At 47.6% G+C, this 21538-nt stretch overlaps 1 protein-coding gene, 1 non-coding gene and 1 pseudogene across 2 annotated transcripts; all 3 read left to right on the forward strand.

Annotated features, from left to right (window-relative positions):
- Positions 1-2856: 2856 nt before the first annotated feature.
- Positions 2857-2974, forward strand: LOC120587290 (uncharacterized; annotated as a pseudogene).
- Positions 2975-3597: 623 nt separating this feature from the next.
- On the forward strand, positions 3598-3700 carry LOC120587259 (U6 spliceosomal RNA). The gene has a single exon (XR_005648902.1). It is a non-coding gene; the product is annotated as a U6 spliceosomal RNA (small nuclear RNA).
- A 1670-nt stretch (positions 3701-5370) lies between these two features.
- On the forward strand, positions 5371-20436 carry RPAP1 (RNA polymerase II associated protein 1). Its single transcript, XM_039843827.1, has 25 exons — positions 5371-5566; positions 6279-6533; positions 6839-6987; positions 7264-7353; positions 7825-7945; positions 8569-8790; positions 9659-9838; positions 10853-10968; positions 11242-11340; positions 11991-12092; positions 12305-12472; positions 12717-12899; positions 13019-13153; positions 13249-13419; positions 13942-14099; positions 14545-14703; positions 14856-15045; positions 15486-15595; positions 15840-16035; positions 16228-16380; positions 16618-16760; positions 17508-18264; positions 19416-19592; positions 19741-19800; positions 19913-20436. The coding sequence occupies exons 2-25, from the start codon at positions 6353-6355 to the stop codon at positions 20063-20065; spliced, it is 4173 nt and encodes a 1390-aa protein (XP_039699761.1). The 5' UTR covers positions 5371-5566; positions 6279-6352; the 3' UTR covers positions 20066-20436.
- The last annotated feature ends 1102 nt before the right edge of the window (positions 20437-21538 follow it).

The following is a 21538-nucleotide window of genomic DNA, read 5'->3' on the forward strand; positions in this document are numbered from 1 at the left end:
CTGAAGGGGACTTCTAGCTTCCACTGAAAGGAAGCCTCCCCTTACTGACTTTGGCTGACATTGGAAAGACCCCTCCAAGAGGATGTTGAACAGAGCCCAAACCCAGCCTTCTACTTCCTCTACTCCCTCATTTCCTCCCCATCATTTCCTGAACTCTGACAAAGAATCCCAACTCAAGGACCATCCTTTTCTACCTGTCAAAAGAGGCTTCTCAGACATGTCATGGATGCCGCTGCATTTTCCACTCAGTCTTGACAAAGTTCGTAACTCATCTGCAGACCTGAGGCATATCACCGTCACCCCGTAGCAGCCCACTTTCCATGTGTGGTCAGGAACCCTGAGTTCCTGCTTTCTCTATTCCTGCTTCTGAATCTCTCTCAATTCTTAGTATTTTTACTTGCAGGGTAGGGAGGACTATGGGGTCCTGATTCTCTGAGTTTCTAGCTCCTACATTGGGCGCTTGCCTTCCCGAGGCGTCACCACCCATTCTTCTTACCTATCTCCCCTATCTTCCTCCCTCTCTCTCTCCCTGGGCAAGGTATAGGAACATGCTTTAAGGGTATACAAGCAGGTGTGATTTTGCAGGAGAGGGTGTAGGTGGGTGAGAGGGTGTGCATTGTGATGTATGAGGGAGGGTGTGCATTTGTGCAAACTCTAAATGTGACTGGCAGTTTGTGGGTGGATGGGGAGAAAGTGTGTGTGTGTGTGTGTGTGTGTGTGACTGGAGGAGGTTGGCTCCTTATGCAAATACATGCCTGCAAAAATCTCCCTTCCTTTCATAAACTGATTGCTTGGAAGGGAAATAATCATATCAACAGGAAATATATTTGACCTAATGCAGGAGCAGCTGTCCCAGGAGTTCCTGTCCTCGGAACAGAACCAGAGCCAGCTATGATCTATCCTTGGGGAGTAAGAAGGACCTGCAGGGGAGAGGAAGTAAGGGCCAGCAGCAGACCCTTATTATGGATAGAGCTAGGTTAGACCCTGACATCTCCCTACTCAGGTGAATTAAGTATCTGCCCACTCTTTGGCTTTTATGACCCAGGACTGCCCAAAGAGGCCAAAGATCAAGAGAAGGCAAAAACAAACCTGGAAATGAAAAACATCTGCCCATAGTAACAGAACACTCTGAAGCAACTTTCAGCAGTCTCAGAAAGCAGCTACTTCAACATTTTCAGAGTTATGACCTCCTCCTCCAGCCCCTCTGGGGAGGGGGGGATGTGGAGGACCAAGAAGGAAACAAGGAGAGGCCATGGCAATCTCCCTGGCTGTGTAACCAAGAACCTATTCTTTCTCAACTACTGGTTAAAGAGGTGAGAGTTGTGAAGTTACACTTAAGGAATGGGGCAGGCCAAAGACTGTGTTCCTCATCACCTTAGAGAAGCCAGAGAATCTATGCATGTGGGGCTTGGAGGAAAACTACCTACAGGTGTGATGCCAGGCGCTCTGGGAACTGTTGCTGTACTGCAACTACCATACGTCTCTTGCCTGAAAATTCCTAAGCCAAAACAATGCCACTCCTTGCCCAGCAAAAGATGCAGAAGAAAGGTAAATTCCTAGGAGAAACTACATTTTGACTTAACAGTGACGGGGGACTTTCAAATGATCAGATTTTTCCCCAAAAGCAGGTTTAGGAAGTAGGAAGGGAGCAATAAGTTTGGGTTTTCTGAAACAGCAGATGGATCCAGATATGTGGAAGAAAAAGTTGTCCTTTTCAAAATTTCACCTAGGGATGGCCCTGAGCAGACTTTCATGTGTAACTGTGAGTGTGTGTGTGGGGCGGGGCGGATCTGAATGCCTCGTATTTAGTTGTCTGTATTTCTCTTTTTGACTTGACTCTCTTTCACTGCAGTCTGGTAAGTGAGGTTTTTCTGGTTTTATTTTTATAAAAACTTTTATTACGGGCCATTTTAAACATATACACAAGTAGAGAGAATAGTAGTATAACGATGAATCCCCAATGTACCTATCACGCTGCTTCGGTGATTACCTTGCCCAATTGTATTCCACTGTCCTATTTTTTTGTTGTTTTGCTAGAATTTTTACAAGCAAATCTTAGCCATAAAATTAATTTTAGCCATAAAATTAATTAATATTATACTATGTATCTGTAACAGGCTTTTTTTTTTATGCCTACAGCACCTGGTCTTCTTAGGTGGTCTCCCATCCAAGTACTAACCACCAGGCCTGACCCTGCTTAGCTTCCAGTATCAGACATCAGGCTTGTTCAGGTGACACGGCCGTAGAATTCAGGACCTTCTGCTTGTAAAGCAGATGTGCGAACCGCTACACTACAGAACCACATCCTGTAACAGCCTTTAAAAAAACTCATCCATATATAGATTCAAATGGTTATATATAGAAATATTTATAGATATGCATATATATATAACAGTATACCCATATATTTCCTTTTTCAGCTGAGAAAGACCTAAAAGCAAGACATCCCAGTGGCATGAGCGTACCTAGCACCTAAATCTTGGTTTTTAATACCACTTTCCAATAAAAGGAACTAAGAGTCCTTGGAGAAATGCTGATTCTAGGATTGGGGCAGTAAATACACTGCTTAGGGCATCCTGCAGTGCCAGAAAATAAGGAAGTGCTCAAAAACAAAAACAAAAAACCCAAACACACACACACACTGCTGTTGTATGTCAAAGGGTCAAATATATATTTGAATAAATAAATTAATGGGGAGCATAGATAAATCTCCCACGCAGAAGAACTGCAAATAATTTATGTAGATACTTCACTCTCAAGGAAGGGGAGCACAACCTTCATTCCAGTGTAGGCTGTGAAAAGTGACTACTTTCCAAAGAAGACAGAAGGGAAAACGGGGAAAAAAGTAACTTTACAGTCTATGGCCATGCCACCCTGAACATGCCCGATCTCATTTATCTCAGAAACTAAGCGGGGTTGGGCCTAGTTAGTACTTGGATGGGAGACCACTTAGGAATACCAGGTGCTGTAGGCGTTAAAAAAAAATAATAACTTTACAGTGGGAAGATCTGACAAACATTACATAAGCCAGTTGATTAAAGTTAACATCAACAGTAGTTAAGTCATGTTGATAGTAGCTACCCTTGATATGATACAAATGGCATTTTAGCTCTGTGGTCTTCTTCCCAAAGAACCATGATCCCAGTCCAATCATGAGAAAAACATCAGGCAAACCCCAAAAGAGGAACATTCTACAAAATACCCTACCAATACTACTTTAAACTGCCCAAGTCATTGAAAACCAAAGTCTACAAAACTGTCACAGCCAAGAGGAGCTTAAAGAGACGTGACAACTAGATATAATGTGGTATCCTCAAATGGAACAGAAAATGACATTAGGGAAAAGTTGAGGATATCTTAATAAAGTATGGGCTTTAGTTAGAAATAATGTGTCAATATTGATTCATTAGTTCAAAAAAAATGTACCATATTAATGTTAGATGTTAACAACAGGGGAAATTGTGCTTGGGATAAATGGAAACTCTATTTGCGATTTTTCTGTAAATCTAAAACACATACAAACCAAAAAACAAAAAACAAAAAAACCCCACACACATCCATACCCAATAAATTTTTTAAAAATCCGTAAAATCGTCCTTGCTTCAGTAGCACATATACTAAAATTGGAATGATACAGAGAAGATTAGCATGGCACCTGTGCAAGGATAATATGCAAATTCATGAAGCGTTCTATATTCTTGACAGAAAGAAATCTAACTATGGGAGGTGAACACACAGTGTAAATATATATATGCTTTACTGTTAAAGTGTACAACTGAAACTTAACTGGATTTCATTAACCAATATCACCATAAAAAATTTAAAAATGAATAAATTTTTAAAAATCCATAAAATCATATTATACCCAGTTTGTGTTTAGTTCTACTCAACAGTCTCAAAAAGTCTTTTTACAGTAGGTGTGTTTGAATCAGGATACAAACAAGGACAACATATTTAATTGATTACTCTTATAGATTTTAAAATCTCCCTTGGACATGAAATTCATAGAAGAAACTGGGTCATTTGTAGAATTCCTACAATCTAAATTTGGTTAATAGTATCCTTGTGCTATCATTTAACATGTTCCTCCACTACCCACACTTCCTGAAGATTGGTTGTTAGATCTAGATGCTTGGCTAGATTCAGGTTGTTTTTTTGCATGAAGCCTTCTGAGAAAGTGTTTTGTACTTCCAATTTTATCATAGCAGGAGGCACATTATGTCCCATGGTCCTGTATTTAGTGATGATAAGATTCATCAGTAGGTTTATAAGTTGGCAACCTGATCCATCCAAAGTCCTCATCAACCTTTCACCTAATAATTTTATTGATCATTGACGATCAGTGCCCGGAGTGATTATAACATCAGGTGCAAACAGTGATTTTCTACTGTCATTCTTCCTGCATTTTTGGCTCTAGTTCTCTTCCCTCATTTCCCATAACTTCTGATCAAGTCCAATACTATTTTGGACCCCAAAGCTGGCTAAATCCTAGTAACTGAAATTTACTGCTGCAGTTGCAATCAAGAGGAACTAAAGAAGGATTCTATAGAATGCATGGAAACTTGTTGGAAATGCAAATTCTTGGGTCCTGTTCGACACCTACTGAATCAGAAACTCTAAAACAGACCCAGCAATCTGTTTTAACAAGCCCACCAGGTGCCTGCTAAAGTTTGAGAACCACTGCCCTAAGACAGCCTTCAACAAAGCAATGATTTACTAAGGTCCTACGTGCATGGCAATATGCTGGGAGCTGAACATTATGGATGCAAAAAAGGCCTGGTGTCCTGGTGCCCCACCATCTATTCAAGGGAACAGGACATATGCTTGTGAAAAGGTAACTAGTAATATAGTTGATAGTGTTCCCAACAAAGCCACGCAAGTGGTACAAGTGGAAGATTCCAAGGAAAGTTCAGTGAGTTGGCCTGGTTGGCCAAGGTTTTAGAGTTGACTCCAGCTATTCCTCAAAAGAAGAGAAAGACTTTGGGGGTAAGGGTGGAAGGGAAAATAGGGAGGATTTCCAATAAGGGGCACTAGCATGAATAAAGGAAGGATGCTCATGAAAAGGATCACCTTGCTGGCAGTGAGGCTGCTTTCTTCTCTCTTACCACCACCATTATGGCAGTTTGGGTGCGGGTGCAAGATATGGTTTACCCGGCTGGAAAGTGCAGAGGGACGTTTGGGTGTTGTATGTGTAGAAAGGCCTCTGCCTGCTGTACATCTGAAGGATAAGTGTTCTGAACGTCGGCATAGAACTCACGTGGTCGAGTACCTTCGCACTCACTGGTTCCGAAGGCCAAGTGGGCAAGCCCCAGCATGGACGAAGCCACGCCCGGGGGAGGCGGGGCCGGGCTGCGGGGCGGAAACTCAAATCTGGCGGCGGCGGAAGCGCGGCCCCTGCGGGGCAAGATGGCGGCGCCCAGGCGGTCCTAGAACAAGTAGGTGGCTTGGCTGGAGAGACAGACTTCATCAGATACCGGTGGACGACTGTCGTGCAGGGTATCCAGTTCTTTTGTCGGAGCCTACCCGAGTGCGTTTGGACTGCACAGGAGTGGCCTCGGCCCCTTGGGTGAGGCCCCCCATCCCGGAGCAGCATAAGCTGGGACTCCTGATTTCTCTGTGCTGACAGGGGTGGTCCAGGAGCTCAGGAGACCACAGAGCCCTTGAAGGACCAGATAGTGTACAAGTGTTGTACTTCTCCCATCCAAGTACTAACCAAGCCTGACCCTGCTTAGCTTCTGACATCAGATGAGATCGGGCGCGTTCAGGGTGGTATGGCCGTAGACCAAGTCTTGTACTTCTTTGGCGATACTTATTCTTAAGTATTTTATTCTTCTTGATGCTATTGTAAGTGGAATTGTTTTCCTAATTTCATTTTCTAATCGTTTTTTGTTAGTATATAGAAATACAAGTGTTTTTTATATATCGGTCTTTTACAGCCCAAGGTTTTCAATAATTCAGTACTTTTAGCCCAGGCACGTTCTCTCCAGATTGATACAGAATCACCATTCCCCGATATGACTCATTTATCTGTCTGGCTCCTGATGGCATTTTCCTTGGTTCCCCTTCAGTTGTTCCTGAGTGTTTATCATTCACATATTGTAAACAATCTAAGTTGGCAGTAAATATTGTTGAAAGACTGATGACACCAGGGAGGGAATGGCAATAAGGTATGAAATGGGGAGAAATGAGTTGACATGAACCCAAAGAAAAAGAGGGTTTTTTTGATGCATGATAAAAAGAACCAACTACAGAGGGCCCATCTTCTTTATTGTTTTTAGGGGTGAATGAGAGGGCGTCCCCACACTGAAGCAGTGCTGGAAAGTCACACTGGGCAGGCAGCTGGAGTATCATAATGCTGTCAAGGCCAAAGCCAGGGGAGTCTGAGGTGGACCTGCTACAGTTCCAGAGTCAGTTTCTGGCAGCTGGTGCAACCCCAGCGGTACAATTGGTGAAGAAAGGAAGTAGAAGAGATGGCAATGCTAATCCAGACCAGCCTCTGCAGCAGGATCATCGTGATGTGGTGATGCTGGACAGTGAGTGGTTGCGGGTGTGAGGCTGAGAAGAAGAGAGAGTACAGCCTCAGGGTCCCCTCCTGCATCCTAATGTGGCTGGATTCTGCCAAACCATTATTTCAGACACTGAATAGCCTCTGTTGCAGCAGGCCATTTTACATAGGAAGAAACTGAGGCTCAAAGATGTTAAAGATCTTGCCGAAGTTGACATAGCTTGAGCCAGGGCCCCACATCAGCTGCTTTTCTTTCTTTGGCTTCTCTCTAACCCTCAGACTCTTCCTGGGAAGGTATGAGTATCCTCAGATCTGGATTTTTTTCTTCCTCAGATCTCTCAGATTTGCCCCCAGCTTTGGTTCCTGCTCCCCCGAAAAGAGCCAGGCCCAGCCCTGGCCATCCCCTGGCTGAACATGAGGACCCCGAAGAGAGGCTGAACAGGCATGATCAGCACATCACTGCTGTTTTGACTAAGATTATTGTGCGTCTCACCCTGGCTGAATGGGACAAGTCATCCTAGGGCAGCAAGGATATTGGGTGGGGCTGGTGAGCTTTATGAATAGTGATTCAGAAAGATGAGACTTTATCCCCTTGAAGTCAGGTTGGGGGCTGGTTTAGAATCACTACGCCCTAAAAAGCAAGGTGGGTTTATCATTCCCTAGAGCGAGATTCTAGTCATATAGAACTGGTGCTAGTGAGATAGGCTCCATCTGGGGAAATCTCTATATTACCACTACTTTATGCTTTGTTGCTGCAGGAACGAGATACAAGTTCAGCGGCTGTGAATCTGCCTGTGCCCAGTGGTGTTGCATTCCCTCCTGTATTCCATCGCTCACAAGAGAGACAGGTATGCAGGAGTAACTTTAGATGGTGCTTAGGGTATAGTTGGGTGAGCCTCAGTGCATCTTCCTCAGGTAGGTAATCTTAATAATGATAAGCAATTCTGTTGTTAAAGCAGCACCGTACTAAGCACTTTATATACATTACTTCATTTAATCCTTATAATAACTGTGTATGGTAGGTATCATTATCCCCATTTTTTTCAGATGAGGAATCTAAGACCCCCCCCCAAGAGATAGATAACTTGTCCAATACCACATATCAAATAGAGAAGCCCAAAAATCCAACCCAGATCCGTTAGACTGTTAAGACCTGTGTTCCTGTAGTGCTCTGCTTCTTCTGAGGACTAGGGTTGTGATCCTTGGAGATTAAGCAAATCCCTTTTATCTCTTTGTTTGAGTGACCTGGGTATAAAGAGATTGAGAAAAAGAATGAGGTGATGAGTATCAATCACCTGGGTTTTCTTTTTGCCCCATAGAGGAAACCAGCAACATGTGGTAAGAGAAGCATCTTTGCCCAGGAAATTGCAGCACGGAAAGTGTCTGAAGCCAGAGTCCCACCGGTTAGAGAAGTTGTGTCTACCCTGGACCCACCAGAGCGTAAGCTGAGATTGAAGAGTCATGGGCTTGGCCGTTTTGTGATACTTGATCATAGAGTCATCTTTGGATATGTTCCTGGCCTATGGATACATGTTCCTGGCCTCAGATACGAAGTCCATTTGAGCCATCTAAAGAGAAAGCTGTCCCATATTGCCACTTAGAGTATTGAGCATGAGTGGCTTGGGTCCACATATGGGTCTTAGGTACAGGAAGAGGGCAGGCCATGACTCAACCCTAGGAGAAGGGAAGAATATAGAAATGTCTGGCGGAAACTGTAAAATAAAGATGGAAGCCAAAATTCCTTTAAAGATACAAATTACTAGCAGAATAGCTGGGAGCAGGCCCTGGAGGCAGATAGCTACCTAAACATCTAAGAGAATAGTCAGAAAGTAGAATGTTTCTAAGGGAAATTTCTTATGTAAGTTCAAGGGGAAGAATGAGTGGGTTGGCGTGGAGAGGTTACCATCCCAACTCAACTTATTAGGGGTGGGGGACAGTCTCCACTCTGTGCCTGGGAAAGTTCTGGGGCCTCCCTCTGTCTTCCAGGGCTAGTGGGATTGGAAAAGAGGGCCAGAAAGCCCAGTTAGTATGAGGTGATGAAACTGATTATACACTTCTTCCAGGTACTGTGACCTGTGAGTCATTCTTCCCTAGGGAGCCAGACTACCAGGTTCCATGGGGCAGCCAGAGTTTCCAGGGACCCCATCTGGTCACAGGGAAGGGGCTCAGGGGCCAGGAGGCTGAGAAGGAAGCCCAGACTATCCATGAAGAGAACATAGCAAGACTGCAAGCCATGACTCCTGAGGAGATTCTGCAGGAACAACAGCGGTTGCTGGCTCATCTTGGTATGGGTACCTGGCTTTCCAGCTGAGACCAGGCTAGGGAGGGACAGCCACTTATTGAGGAAGGTTTACTCCGAGTATCAGTCGTTGTGCTGAGTACTTTAATGCATTATTTCATTCTGTCCCCAAACTGTTCCTGTGAGGTAGCTGGTACTAACCCCATTTAATTATTGCGGGGGGCGGGGGGGGGACTGAGGCTCAAAATTTTAAGAGATTCTTCCCCAGGTCACACATCTGGGAATGAGGTGTAAACCCAAGTCTGTGTGGTTTCACAAGCCCTACTCTTAACCACTCTGCCGTATATACTGTACTATCTTAATATAATAAGCACTGTGTTATAGCTGATCTCTAGTATGGCTGCAATGTACTTTACGACACTCTACTATACCTCCCTTCTAGTTCCTATTCACCAGAACAATAGTACCAAGTCAATCTTGTGCTAAACTGTATACCTAGCACCTACATAGAGCATAGCATATATTAGATTTTTAGTGAATATTTGCACACAAGTAAATTAGCTGAGAGTGAGAGAAATTGTTCCTTAAATTCCTTCTCTTTCACGCTAGTCAATATTCATTCATTTATTCCACAGCCACTTACTTTGGGCCTCTGACCTGGAGCCAAGCACAGGGATGAGCATAAACTTGGGCCAGGGGACTGTGAAGGGTGGAGGCAAGGGTGGGCAGGCAGGTCCCAGTGACAAGTATGGGTCATTGAGGCCCCAAGAGAGTCCCCGGGGCTCAGGCAAAGGCTGGGAAGTGGCCTGTCTTGGCCTTGGCAACCATAGGCAGGCAATATTCAGCAGGTTTCAGGTCTAGAGGAGGCTAGGGAGGATCTGTCCTCACCTATTCTCCCCTGTACCTTCTCCTAGATCCCAGCTTGGTTGCCTTCTTGAGATCTCGCAGCCGCACCCACGAGCAAACAGAAGAAAAGGCCACCGAGGAGCAGAGGCCAAGAGGACCCTCTCCAGAGGTCACTGGAGAGGAGCCCCTAATGACACCTTCTGTCAGTGAGTCCAGGCAGGACGATGAGCTGGAACCAGGAGCCCCAGGTTTGGAGCTGGAGGAACATCTTTTTGGAAATCAAAGTAGAAGAAAGTATTAGTTCTCCTGGGCCTGGCAGATGAGAAAACAGAGAATCGTCTCTGTTTTTGGACGTCGTTATTGCCTTGAAATCAGTCTTCCTTTGTTGATGTGTATGTCCTTCCTGCACATGCTTCCTGTTTTCTTGTCCTCTTATTGCTCCTTCTCTCCCTTCCCTGGTAAGAAGTAGGAGTGTGTGGTGGCCAAATGGCCCCCTCTCCTGGCAGATATCTTCCCTCTGCCTTTGCAATAGCTGCCCCAGCTGTGGCTCCATCCATCCCAGAGTTTTCTGCCTCTGCTCTCGATGTTGGGAGGAAGATGGCAGCGCTAGGGAGATGGGATAAGAGTCTGACGTAAGTTGTATGAACATGCCAGACCTGAAGCAGAGAGGCCAATAGAAGCACTCATTTGCCAGGACCTTGATTATTTTATTAGTCATTAACAAAAGAAATTGAATTATGAGAGCCAGGAACCTCTTGCCCCTAAATGAGCTCCAGGCCAGCTGAGCAGTTTGGGTAGGGGTTGGGGTGAGGAAGCAAGAAGATGTTCTGGGTGTGTGTTTTGTACATCACTGAAGCAGTATGGCCACCCCCTCATTGTTCCCACTGTCCTGCTCCTTTAGGAGGTCGATACTTAGCAATGGAGAATTGTTTTCCCTGATATGTGTGGTCCTCCATTCCTCTTCTGCTCCATTTCTCTTCTCTTCCTTACCTCTTCCTCTTCCTTTTTCCCTACCCAACAAATCCTTGCAGTCCGAAAGGGGCTGGAGCCAGGGACTGGGTGTGTTCTGCCATATCTGAGACATTTGCCCAGTTCCCAGGAGTTCCAGCCCCTGGGTCATGCCATTTAGCCATAGCCAAAAGCAGAGTCTGCCAGACTCCTGGACAGAGGTAGATGTGGCTGCTGCTCAGTGATGGCTGGGACATCGGTGAGTCAATGAGTTGAGCTCCTTAGTAAATAGTACTGTGCTTCTATCTCCCCAGCTCTGGCACTGCCTGTTACCCCACACAAGGAATGGCTACACATGGACACTATTGAGCTAGAGAAGCTTTATTGGACCCAGGACCTGCCCCCACTCCAGCGGCAGCAGATGCAGGAGGTGAGGAGGGCCAGCTGGCCTACAGGGGTGGAATGGGGTGGGAGTGGGGCTGCAGCTTTGTACCTAGAACTCAGGCTTTTTTTTTTCCCTGGGCTTGAGAAACATCTTTCCCGTGCGCTCACCCTTCTGGCACCATAGGCCAGAGGAGCCCCATTTCTAGTCAGAGATAGAATCAGGACCTAAGCCCTGAGAGGCCTTGGATTTAAGGTAAAGAATGGGTGTGGGGAAGTTGGTACTGTCCCTAGCCCATAGTCTTCTTTCTCTTCTCATTAGAGGATGCAGGCCCGATTCAGTCTTCAAGGAGAGCTACTGGCCCCTGATGTGGACCTACCCACCCATCTGGGACTGCACCACCATGGAGAGGAGGCAGAGGTGAGGCATAGGGCTCAGGGAGGACTGGGCAGCTTTTAACAACCATGTGGTCAGATGCCTTCAACCTCCTCTATGCCCTTTCTGTATGGCCTTTCTGTCCATTCTGGTTCTTAGGTTCAAAATCTTTCTCCTTGTTCCCTCACTTTCTAGTCAGTTGCCAGAACTTGCCACTCCTATCTCACCTCCCCTTGATGTTTCCTAGATAAGAGCCTTGTTCCCTCTTGCCTGCTCTATTGCTCTGTCTTTCTCTGTCATGCCGTTCCATCGCATTCCTCATGGTGCTGCCATGCTGATTCCCTCTGGCCCAGCTTGGGCCATGCCTTGCCTGAGAAAGTTTCCTTGCTCCTTTCTGCTCACAGAATAAGGTCTTGGCTCCTTAACCCTGCAAAACAGTCCTTCCACAGTCTCATTCCTGCCACACCATTCTGCTGTACTCTCCCCACATACATCCTGTACTCAAGAACCTCCAAGGCTCAGCTCCTGAAGCCTATTCCAGGGACTACCTTACCCTATATTCCAGGGTAAACTCTGCCTACCCACTGAGACCACATAAATTTTCCAGGTCCCACCTCTACATAAGGGTTGCTGCATATATGTTGAGGGGTGCTCCCTGTGTCTTGGCTCTTTCTGATTTCTTGTCTCTACCCCAGAGAGCAGGGTACTCCCTGCAAGAGCTGTTCCACCTGACGCGCAGCCAGGTGTCCCAGCAGAGAGCACTAGCACTGCACGTGTTGGCCCAGGTCATTGGCAGGGTAAGTGGTTTTGTCCTGCCAACCCGCACATCTCACCTCTCAACCTTAGTCTTACCTCCTGCCCTTTTCACTCTGGCTCACTAGGCCATACACCGGCCGTCTGTGGGTCAGATGGGGAATGAGTTAAACCCAGGGTCATAGGTGGGCAAGTGAAGGGTTTAGGACAAAGACTATGACTTCCTCCTACAAGGTTTTATCCTCCTGCCTCCCAGGCTCAGGCTGGTGAGTTTAGGGGCCAGCTAGTGGGCAGTGTCTTGCACCTCCTTTTGGATGCTGGTTTCCTCTTCCTGCTGCGCTTCTCCCTGGATGACAGAGTGGATGGGGTCATCGCAGCTGCTGTCCAGGCTCTTCGGGCTCTGCTGGTGGCTCCTGGAGATGAGGTACAACATGGATAGGAATGGGGCTTTGAGACATCAGAGTCCCTGCTCCTCCTGCTGGGCATGCCCACATTGTAAAGGCTTTGCTAGGCAGAGCAAAACATGAGATGAGAACGTCACCCTCTTTTCCTAAAGGCCCCAAAGCGTGGAGCCTTGCCTTTTCTTTGTGGGTGATTCTGCTCTCTACTCCTGGACCTACTTCCTGGCCTGAATCCTTCTTCTCACCCCATTCTCTTTCCTCTGGCAGGAGCTCCTTGACAGCACCTTCTCCTGGTATCATGGAGCTTTGGTGTTTCCTCTGATGCCCAGCCAGGAGGACAAGGAAGATGAGGATGAGGATGAAGAGCACCCAACAGAAAAGACAAAAAGAAAGAGCCCTGAGGAAGGAAACCGGCCTCCATCTGACTTGGCCCAGTATGATGTCATTAAGGTGAAGATGCTGGGACAGCTGCATGTTTCTCATGACCTCAAGAGCAAGCACTTGTTGGGCAAGAAGGGTCATCAAAGCCTAGCTGCATTTGGCAGTGGGTTTATTTCTCTGATCCCCAGGGGCTTCTGGCCACCAACCTGCTTCCTCGGCTGCGCTACATTCTGGAGGTGACCTGCCCAGGACCTTCTGTGGTCCTTGACATCCTGGCCATGCTCATTCGCCTGGCCCGGCATTCCCTGGAGTCAGCCACACGGGTGAGAAAGAGGAGGCAGGGAGCAGGGGAAGGCCTTAGCTGGGCCTGATCTTGACCCTTAGCCTCCCTACTTCTCTTTCCTCCTGTCCCCCACAGGTTCTGGAGTGCCCTCGGCTGATAGAGACCATAGTTCGAGAGTTCCTGCCCACCAGCTGGTCCCCCATTGGGGTGGGGCCTACCTCCAGTCTACACAAAGTTCCCTGTGCTGCTGCCATGAAACTACTTCGTGTCCTTGCCTCGGCTGGTAGGAATATTGCTGCCCGGCTGGTGAGCAGGATATAGGGCAAGGGGCGGGGCGGAGGTGGGGGACCTTGAAACAGTGCTGAGTTGGAGGCTAAGCCATGGCTCCTGGACTCTGGGTGGCCCACTCATGACATCTTCTGTGTCTCTGATCCAGTTGCTTAGAAATGCAATGAAAACCACCAGTGACGAACCTAGTCACCTGGAGCCTAGTGAATCCTGTAGGCCTACGCTGCTCTTGTTACGAAGGGAGGGCTCCCTGTTCTGTGGACACAGACCAGAAGAGCCACATACAGATGGGCACCCATCACTCATAGCCAAGTGGCCCTAGAAAAAGTACTCACCAAGTGCTTGCTATAAAGGAGAAGAGGAGGGGAGAGGAGGAGAGAGGGATGGATGAGATAGTTTCACCCTAGCCCAGAGCTATGATTCTATGGTACCAGTGGGGCCTGGAACAGGGCTGAGTTGAGCCAATCACTATAGTGAGAGGACCTGAGGCTACTTGGGACTCCAAGATGACCTTGATTCTTAGACTCTCTCCATCCTCAGTTGAGCAACTTTGATCTCCGGAGCCGGCTGTGCCGCTTTATAGCTGAGGCTCCTCGGGAACTGGCCTTGCCCCCAGAGGAAGCTGAGACGCTGAATACTGAGGCCTTTCGTCTGTGGGCTGTAGCTGCCTCCTATGGCCAGGGTGGTGACCTTTACAGGTGAGGAGAGACGAGGTAGGCTTCCTCGCAGACCCTTCCAGTTCCGAACTGTGGCCTAACCTGATGACAGCCTTGCTCCAGGCTTCTATCTTGGAGGGAGACTGAGAATGAGGAAAAGGGGATTCTGGGAGTAAAGAAGAGGGCTTGGAGGTCAGGACCAGCCAGGAGAGAGTGGAACAAAGCTGGATTAACTACATTCTATGCACAACAGCTTTGGTATAAATCAGATTTAAATTCCTTTTGGGGAAGCCTTGGAGGGCTCCCTCCTTCCCTTCAACTCCCAGCCTTCTTTCCCTCTTGAAGCCTACCATCAGTACCCAGCCCTGGGATTTCTCCCTTCTAATGGTCCTTAAACAGACTGTAGAGGCCTGGGGTGGGTTTTGGCCTGTGTCTTATATCTCCATCTCTCTTTTACACACTGAAAGGCAGTAATTGTTCTCCCCAGGGAGCTATACCCAGTGCTGATTCGGGCCCTGCAGGCCGTGCCGAAGGAGCTCAGCACCCACCTCCCTCAGCCCTTGACCATGCAGCGGATAGCCTCATTGCTCACTGTTCTCACCCAGCTGACCCTGACAGCCAGCGACACTGCCTCCAAACCCAGCAGGTAGGTAACAGCCATGAGCTGTAGGCAGGTACCTTCTACCAGGAGCTCTGGGACAGGCAGGAGACCTCCTCCCCAGGGAGAGGATGGCTAGAGCTCAAAGGGGAATCAAGGCAGTCAGATCCTCACTGTTGCCCCTTTTGGCACTCCTGTAGTGACTCTGCTGGGGCCACCCCTTCCTTGATCACTTGGACACAGGTGTCAGGGCTCCAGCCTCTTGTGGAGCCATGTCTAAGACAGACTTTGAAGTTGCTGCCCAGACCTGAGATGTGGAGTGCTCTGGGCCCAGTGCCCACCGCCTGCCTGCTCTTCCTCGATGCCTACTACCAGGCCTGGAGCCAGCAGGTGAGTGTCACCTGCCTGCCCTCCACCGTGCCCTGGGTGCCCCACCTCTATCTTAACACTCTACCCTCTTTCTCTCTCTCTCTGTCTCTACCTTTTCACTCCTACCTCCTCATTTCCACTTTTTCCTACCTTCCACCTTTTCTCTCCTACCTTTCATTCTCTTTCCACCTACATATCCAGTAGAGCTTCCAAAGAGCCATGTTGGTGGAGACCTGAGAACTCCAAGCAGCATCTCAGCCTCCTTGGAGCCTTTATGCTCCCTCAGGACCCCAGACAACTAGTCCTAGAGCAACCGCAGGGTCTTCTCTCCCTCCAGAAGGATCAGAAGGCAGAAGCCTCCCAATACTGACTCTTTGGGGCTTTTGAAACTGTTGGGTACACGGAGTTGAGGAGAATAGGTTCCCTGGGCTGTTAGCTCAGTGATCCCATTGGTCCCCCAGCCAGGCTTGTGCCCAGGGGATTGGCTTCAGGACATGGAGCGCCTGTCAGAGGAGCTGCTACTGCCCCTGCTGAGCCAGCCCACTTTGGACAGCCTGTGGAATTCCCTTGGGTACGTACGATGTGTGTATAGTTGAGAGGGGAGGCAGTTTCTCTGCTTGTAGGATTCCGGGATCTAGCTCATTGGTCCATCCCAGGTGGAAGCCCTCAGCCAGAGGGAAACCTGACTTCCTAGCAGGCAGCAGTTGGGGACTCTGAGGAAGGTGGGCACTGATCTGCACAGCCAAGCCCCTGCCTGTTCTAGCCTGGCACACATAAGGCTAGAGCCCCCCTCAACTGTTCCATTCTGCTTCTAGGCGCTGCTCTCCTCTCTGCAACCCGCAGTCCTGTGCTCCGTCCCCCGAAGCTCTCTCCAGCCTCGTGTCACTGGGCTGCACAGGAGGCTGCCCCCCTCTCAGTCTGGCTGGCTCAGCCTCACCTTTCCCAGTCCTCACTGCCCTCCTTTCTTTTTTCAACACCCTGGTCCGGATCCACAAGGGGCTATGTGGCCAGGTGAGCCCTAGGTACCTGTTTAGGGGCCAGGCAGGGAGCCGAGATGGCAGGGGTCAGAAAGAAAGGGGGAGGGTGGCCTTTTGTGCCAGCACACATTTCTCTGAGTTTGGCTGGTGAGGGAGCAGCCACCTGGGGACCCCCAGAAGGGATCAGAGTCACTGTCTAGATCTGAACAAGCTTGCTTTTCCTCAGCTGGCTACCATATTGGCTGCCCCAGGACTCCAGAACTACTTCCTCCAGTGTGTGGCTCCTATGGCTGTGCCGCAGCTCACACCCTTCTCTGCGTGGGCCCTGCGCCATGAGTACCACCTGCAGTACCTGACACTCACCCTAGCCCAGAGAATGGTGGGTATCCGCCAGCCCCGCCTCACCCCCATACCTCTATTCACTCCCTCCCTTCCCCTGTCCCCCATTATCTCCATCCTGCTTCTCTGGAACCTGTGCTGCTTCTGGCAGGACATGCAATTCCTGCTTTCCTCCAGATGTGCCCCTCAGCATATATCCTCTTTGCTTAAATCCTCATCCTTACTTCTCTTTTCTTTGTCCCCTCTCAAACCCCTGGCCCCTGCCTTCTGTCCACAGGCAACACTCCAGCTAGTGCCAGCCACCAATGCTGCCCTCCATCATAGCATGGCCTTGGCCCTGCTGAGCCGGCTGCTGCCTGGAAGCGAGCACCTTGCCCATGAGCTACTTCTGAGCTGTGTATTCAGGCTGGAGTTCCTCCCGTAAGTCCAGGGTTGGTGGCATCAACTCACCCCTTTGAGAGGCTGCTGTGGTTGTTGATAGAGCTGTCCTGAATTTGGAGCCAGGAGACCTGGGCTTAATTCTCTTCCTTCTATGAATTACACTTAACCTGTCTGAGCTTCCATTTTCTCATTAGTAAAGTGAGGATGAGGATAACCATATTAAAGAATTATTATGAGACTTAAGTGTAACCATATAGCTAAAAAATGGTATGTAAACTAGTTATACATATGAAATAGCTAATGGTTACTGAGTATTTACTCTGTGTCTGGTAGTCCCTTAATATTTGCCTATGTTTTAAGTATTTTACCTGTACCATAAAGTAGGTATTACTTTTTTTTTTAATGCCTACAGCACCTGGTAGGTATTTTTTTTAATTTATTTTTTAATTATAGTTGACACAATATTAGTTTCAGGTGTACAACATTGTAATTAGAAATTTACATACCTTATAAAGGGATCACCCTGCCAGGTAGATAGGTATTACTATTATCCCCATTTTACTATGAGGAAACTGAGGCACAGAGAAGTACTGTAAACTTGCACCTAGGCAGCTGGCTCTAGTGTCCATCCTCTTAACTGCCACACACACTAAATGGGAGGTTATTAGGGAAGTAGGGAGGAGCAATATTGAACCTAGGAACCTCTGGAAAGCCCTGGTGGGTTGGCATGACCTTCTGGGTGCTGTGGTTTCTGCCCTCATTTTTGGCTTTTGGGTTCTGTTACAGGGAAAGAGCATCAGGGGGTCCAGAGGCAGCTGACTTCTCTGACCGACTATCCTTAGGGAGCAGCAGGGACTCTGGGTGCGAGCGAGGGGCCCTGCTGGCCCAGGCCTGCCAGGACCTCCCCAGCATCCGCAGCTGCTACCTGACTCACTGCTCACTGGCCCAAGCCAGCCTGCTAGCCTCTCAGGCCTTATACCGAAGGGAGCTACAGCGAGTCCCAGCACTACTGCTCCCCTTGCCTAAGGGGCCACTGCTGCCCACTGACTGGCCTTTCCTGCCATTGATCCACCTCTACCACCAGTCCTCAGACACCCCCACCGGGTTCCCTGCTGCTGACACTGTGGGCACAGCCATGCGGGCCCTGCAGTGGGTGCTAGTCCTGGAGAGCTGGCGCCCCCAGGCCCTCTGGGCTGTGCCCCCTGCTGCCCGCCTGGCACGGCTCATGTGTGTGTTCCTGGTAGACAGTGAACTGTTCCGGGAGACCCCAGTACAACATCTGGTGGCAGCCCTCCTGGCCCGGCTCTGCCAGCCTGAAGTCCTGCTAGACCTCAACCTGGATTGCCCACTTCCTGGCCTGACGTCTTTCCCTGACCTCTATGCCAACTTCCTGGAGCATTTTGAGGCTGTCTCTTTTGGGGACCACCTCTTTGGGGCTCTGGTACTCCTTCCCCTGCAGCGGCGGTTCAGTGTCACCTTGCGCCTCGCCCTCTTTGGGGAGCACGTGGGAGCCTTGCGAGCTCTGGGCCTGCCTCTGACTCAGGTACTTTCTCAGCCCAGCAGAGCCTACCATGGGCATTCTGTACTGGGTCCTGGGGACAATCTTGAGGAGTAGGGAGCTTTGGTGGGCCTCAGGTTTCTTATCAGGGGCACTGAAGATCGGGTAGATTTGGATTGTTGAGAAGGAAGGACAGAATGTATCTAGTAGAACAGAATAAGTAAAAGCTCAGAGGCAAGAATGAATATAGCAGGTCGGGAGAAGGGAGCAGTCTAGAACATATTTCAGTTTGTGAACTTGGAAACAAGGCTAATAAAGTCCTAGAGGACCTCAAATATCAGGTTGAGTTAAATTTATAAGCTGTAAAGAGCTATTTTTTAAAGGTTGGATTTTGAAGTTTTTCTTATAATGTATTCTGGTAAACTTAAAATATAAATATTTTAATATATAAATACATTTAACATGTGTATATAAGATATATTCTATTTTATATAAAAAACTAAAGTATAAAATATTTTTGAGAATTAAAAAGAACATTAGAGTCACCATCATCCCACTGTCCAGTGGTAACCATTTTGATGTATCTTTTCTAGTCTTTTTTATGTGCATATGTATTTTTATAAAATTGGAATCACTGCATAATGTTTTCTTTAACATTTTATTTCTAAGAAATCATTTTTTATTATTTAATAACCCATTTTGTAGGTGTGCCCATGTTTATTTTAACAGAATCCCTCGGTGGGCATTAAAGTTGTTTCTGATTTTTTGCCATTTTAAGTAGCACTGTGATAAACACTATTGGACAATTTTATTTCTAGTTCTCTCTTAATAATTTCTGCAGGGAATTAAGAATAATTTTTTAGAAAGAGAATTACTAGTTCAAACAACATGAACTTTTGCAAGGTTTGATAATATAATTGAGCAGTTGAACATGACATTTTGAAAGTTTTCATTTTAAGTAGATTAAACAAGTTGTGGTAGGAAGTAGAAATGTACACCTGCTTCTCAGTTTTTGCTGTTTTCCAGCTCCTTAGTCTTTAACCTTGATCCTTGTGATAGAGAGGGAAGGATGTCTGTCCAGGACCTGACCTTTGCCCTCATGATTTGATTCATGTGACCATTAACCATCCACCCTGTTGTTTGGTGATACACATTCCAGCCCTCACCCTCAGCATATCTCATCTTCCTTGTCACAGTTGCCTGTGTCCCTAGAATGCTACACACGGCCTCCTGAAGACAACCTGGACCTCCTTCAGCTCTACTTCCGGGCTTTGGTTACTAGTGCACTCCGTCCACACTGGTGCCCAGTGCTCTATGCCGTGGCTGTGGCTCATGTCAACAGCTTCATCTTCTCCCAGGACCCAAAAAGCTCAGTAAGTTAAATTGCCATCTTCAGAGGGAGAAAGGGAGCCTGCAGTTAAGCTGCCTCTGGGCCAGCTGGAGAGTAGGTGAGGGCCAGGTAGGGCCAATGATGGGTACCAAGCCTTGACCCAGTGCCACTTCTCCCTCTTCTGCCTCTAGGATCAGGTTAAGGCTGCCCGTAGGAACATGCTGCAGAAAACTTGGCTTCTGGCAGATGAGGTACGGTGGGGCACATCCTGGAGGGATGGTGGGAAAATAGAGGGCTTTGGGGGGACAGAGATCTCAACAGAATCTCACTCCCCACTTCATAAAGTTTCTTCCCTCTTTGCAGGGTCTCCAGCAGCACCTCCTCTACTATAAGCTTCCTAATTCTTCCCTTCCAGAGGGTTTTGAGCTATATCCCCAGTTGCCCCCTCTGCGTCAGCAGTACCTTCAGAGACTGACCTCAGGGATGCCCCAAAATGGCATCAGAGACCTAGTATAGCTGCTACAGATGAAGAGATGGATACATCCTCCAGGAATTCACCAACAGAAACCTGGCTAGACAGCAGCGCTTGTATTCTAAGGGTGGGCAGGAGGCAAAGGAGCAGAAGGCTTGCCTTCCTGGAATCAGGCTGTTTGAGCTTTTTTGGAGCAGGGTGAGCCCTACCTTTATATCCTAATATCTAGAGCTCAGGATCTGGGGCTTCTGAGGGTCTGTGCTGAGAATGAATGGTGACTTAGCTATTTACCCCCTGTTGGGGACAAGACAAACTAAGTACACTTCCTTCTTCCCCCTACCCCCACCCCAGGCTAGGATATAGGAGTGCTATAGCTATGCACTGAAATAAACAGATTTTTTTTATCTCCTGGAAATCTGATTTGGACTGATTTCAGATATGTTAGTTCAAGGTTGATATGAAGGGTTGGGTTATCTAAGGAGAGAAGCATGAGAGAGATGGGGGAGGAATTATGAGTGGGAGGTGAAAACTGAGTTTACATCTGGGCACAACTAAAATGTGGATCCCAGTTCTGGAGTAGAGGCAGGCCAGGGCAATGCTCTTGAGAATGGAAGCACTTCTTGTGAAGGACTCTCTTGGCAGTCCCTGTGAAGTATAGGTATCCTTAATGAGGTCTTTATTTCCTATGGTCCCTTATTTATCTCTTAATGATCCCTTATTTCCATAAACTGCTATCCTAAGACATGAAGGAGCCATAAATCAGACTGGTACAGTAGACATTTGTCTTATCCATTTGGGCTGCTATAAAAATACCGTAGGCTGGGTGGATTATTAACAACAAATTTATTTCTTACAATTCTGGAAGCTGGAAAGTCTAAAATCAAGGTGCTGGCAGATTTGATGACTGGTCAGGACCTGCTTCCTAATTCATAGCTTTCACATTGCAGAAGGGACAAGGAAGCTCTTTGGGACCTCTTTTTATAAAAGCACTAATCCCATTCCACCACTGAGGGTGGAACTCTCATGATGTAATCACTTCCCAAAGGCCCCACCTCCAGATACATTGGAGGATTAGGTTTCAACATAGGAATTTGTGGGGACACAACCGTTCGGTCTATAGCATTGTCCTACGACACCCCTTCATTATGGACTTTATTGGTGATAGGCAAAGGCTAGGGAGGAGTGGGTCAAAGCATAACTGGTTTATTGGCTCATCTCTTTTTGATAGCGTTTCTCACACTTAAGGTTGGTGTCATTTGTTGTGTGGAATTACTTATCATTGTGTTTACAGATCGTCAGAGTGAGTGTGGTATGCCTTGTCAGGAGGTATAGAAAACCTACTCCCCATAAATGGAGCTGCTAAAGACAGAATTATGCAATAGGTTTTATTAAGCAACTACTATATCTGCAAACACTAATAGTTCTCAGACTTACCATGTGACAAAAATCACCTGGAGAATGAGTTAAAACAGATTGCTGGACTCTACACCAGTGTTCCTGATTCAGTAGGTCTAGGG

This window comes from Pteropus medius, unplaced genomic scaffold, assembly GCF_902729225.1.
Source record: "Pteropus medius unplaced genomic scaffold, Ma_sr-lr_union100, whole genome shotgun sequence".
In the NCBI taxonomy this organism is placed as follows: domain Eukaryota; kingdom Metazoa; phylum Chordata; class Mammalia; order Chiroptera; family Pteropodidae; genus Pteropus; species Pteropus medius.